General features: G+C 40.4%; 1 protein-coding gene across 1 annotated transcript; it reads left to right on the top strand.

Moving 5' to 3' along the window:
- The first annotated feature begins 770 nt into the window (after nt 1-770).
- On the top strand, nt 771-1,415 carry LOC102718186 (prolamin PPROL 17D-like). Its single transcript, XM_006656937.3, has one exon. The coding sequence runs from the start codon at nt 823-825 to the stop codon at nt 1,300-1,302; it is 480 nt and encodes a 159-aa protein (XP_006657000.1). The 5' UTR covers nt 771-822; the 3' UTR covers nt 1,303-1,415.
- Nucleotides 1,416-2,502: the final 1,087 nt, after the last annotated feature.

Here is a 2,502-nt window from a genome sequence, read left to right as displayed (position 1 = left end):
GAATCCACAAATTAATTTTAACAAAACGTTGAGAACCAAAATTATTTGTTTTGGGTTTAAATTTGGGAAGATAACGTACAAAATTTGTCAAATTTGATTTGAAATTTACCTAAAATTTTTAATTATATTTTTTTCCAAATTTATCCTTTTACCATGAATCTTTTTTCACGGCATATTTGTTCAAAAAGTACTTCCCAAACATTATGCAGAGTTTGATTTTTTTTTTTAAATTTCAATGAAATTTTGTTTCATTTTTTATTTATAACAAATATTTAATAATTTATCCTTTATTATTATACAAGGGATCAAGCGAATTTCAGGGGGCATAAAAATGACCAAATGAAATTTTAGGGGTACATAAGGAATCTACTCATTCACAAAAGAGGTATCTTGACAAATATATGACACGTAAAGTTAGTAATGTGTCATGTTTGTTATCCACAATTGCTGAAATAGATTGCACTATGACATGTAAAGTGACAAATGACTCATGTTTATTATCAACAATTGCTAACAATCAGATGAGACATGAAGTAAAGTACATTTGACCTTGGCATGTACAAGAACTTGTATAGCCCAACCTAGCCCAAATGATCTTCCTAAAAGGCATAACAGTACAAGCCAGCAGGCTCATATTTGCACCCAAGAAACAAACCCAAATTCCACAAAACCAAAAGCAACCGATGCATTGTGCGTAGAGAACATGCAATCTCCACTATAAAAAGGAAGGCACCATCATAGAACTCCTCATCCTTACTCAGAAGCCACCATCTAACACTAAAAGGAAGAAGAGTTCCAGCACCGATCCCTAACAAGCAAACCATGAAGATCTTCGTCGTCCTTGCTCTCCTTGCAGTCGCGGCGGGCGGCGCCTCCGCGCAGCTCTTCGACGCCTGCAGCCAGGGTGGCTACGGGCAGTGCCAGCAGCCGTCGTTCATGCAGCCGATCATGAGCAGCAACCCGTGCAGGGAGTTCGTAAGGCAGCAGTGCAGTCCGGTGATGCTGCCCTGGGAGCAGTCGCGCCGGCTGCAGCTGAGTAGCTGCCAGCTGATGCGACAGCAGTGCTGCCAGCAAATGAGAGCGATGGCGCAGCAGTATCGCTGCCGGGATATCTGCACCATGGTGCAGGCGATCGTCCAGGAGCTACAGTTTGGCAGTGGATTGTTTGGTGAGGCGGCCCAGACTCAGGCTCAGGCTCAGGCTCAGGTGGCTCTGAACTTGCCTGTCATGTGCGGTGTCTACCCAACCTACTGCAGCACGCCTTGCAGTGTTGCTACCGGCAGTCATTGTGGCTCTTGCTGAAGTGTGCTGACATATATACCTGCAGTTTAGTGTGCTAAACTACAAAGTGTCACACATCATCATGTGTGCCATGTAATGGAATTTGGAATAATTTTCATATGAATAAAATAAAATTGCAGGGACATCTGCATGTGCAAGTATTAAATTTTTCAAACAACTCATATCATGTATACAAAATGGTTTTGCGCAAATTTTTAATGTGCACACAAACTTCATTGTGTTCTTTAATACTCCCTCTGTTCAGTATTTAAGGTGGTTTAGGTTTGTCCTAAGTCAAATTCTCTAGCTTTGATCAAATGTTATAGAAAAATAGTTGATAACTACAATACCAAATAAATATACTATCTAGACATTTTCAAGTGGCATTAACGATACTAATTTGATGATGTGGATGTTGGTGTATTTATTTATAAACTTAGTAAAAGTCAAAGAAGTTTGACTTACAATAAAGTTAAAACACCTTGCATTATGAAATGGAGGGTTTGTTTTCCTACTAATTAATAAGAAAAAGAAGCAAACCAACTTTACTTATTTTGGATCTTGCATAAATTTAAAGATGAGATATTCAAAGAAGGGGCAAAAAGTAAATAAACATAATAGGAGCACCCAAAACCCCTTAACTAAAGATTGAAGGCTACTAGAGCTCCTAGTGTTAGTCGCTCTTTCTTAGATAATGGAAGCTTTATTGAACTCAATCAATTACATCACGATGATATAATTGTTCTAATAACACTCTCAACCTCTGCATACCTATGATGTACACAGCAAAACATACCACCATGGCACCACAAAAGAAAAGCAAATATAATAGGAGTTGTTAAGGACCATCTACTTAGGATTGATGGTCCTTAACAACTCACGGGGCATCTACTTAAGGAAGCTTTCAGTCAAATCAGCTTCAAGGAGGGGGGGGGGCAGCTTTAGGGGTATCGGCATTGGGAAAATCAACCTCGGGGATTGACCCTTGTAGCGAGGGCCTCAATCTTAGGCACCATCACTTCTGGCATGGCAGCCTTAGGAGTGGCAATCTCAATGTCAGCCACAGGTGTCAAAGAAGCCGATGGAGATGTTGCTCATGACGGGAGAGTCGACGGGGAGCTAGATAGTGATGGGGATGTCTTTCTCTTCTTGTGCCCAAGGTGTGTAGCTAGCTTTTTGCATTTTCTCTTGGCTTGCCTTCAACAAAGTTGCTAGAGAAGG

The sequence above is a fragment of the Oryza brachyantha genome, chromosome 6, assembly GCF_000231095.2.
Source record: "Oryza brachyantha chromosome 6, ObraRS2, whole genome shotgun sequence".
Classification (NCBI taxonomy): Eukaryota; Viridiplantae; Streptophyta; class Magnoliopsida; order Poales; family Poaceae; genus Oryza; species Oryza brachyantha.
This window is presented reverse-complemented; position numbering and strand designations above follow the sequence as displayed.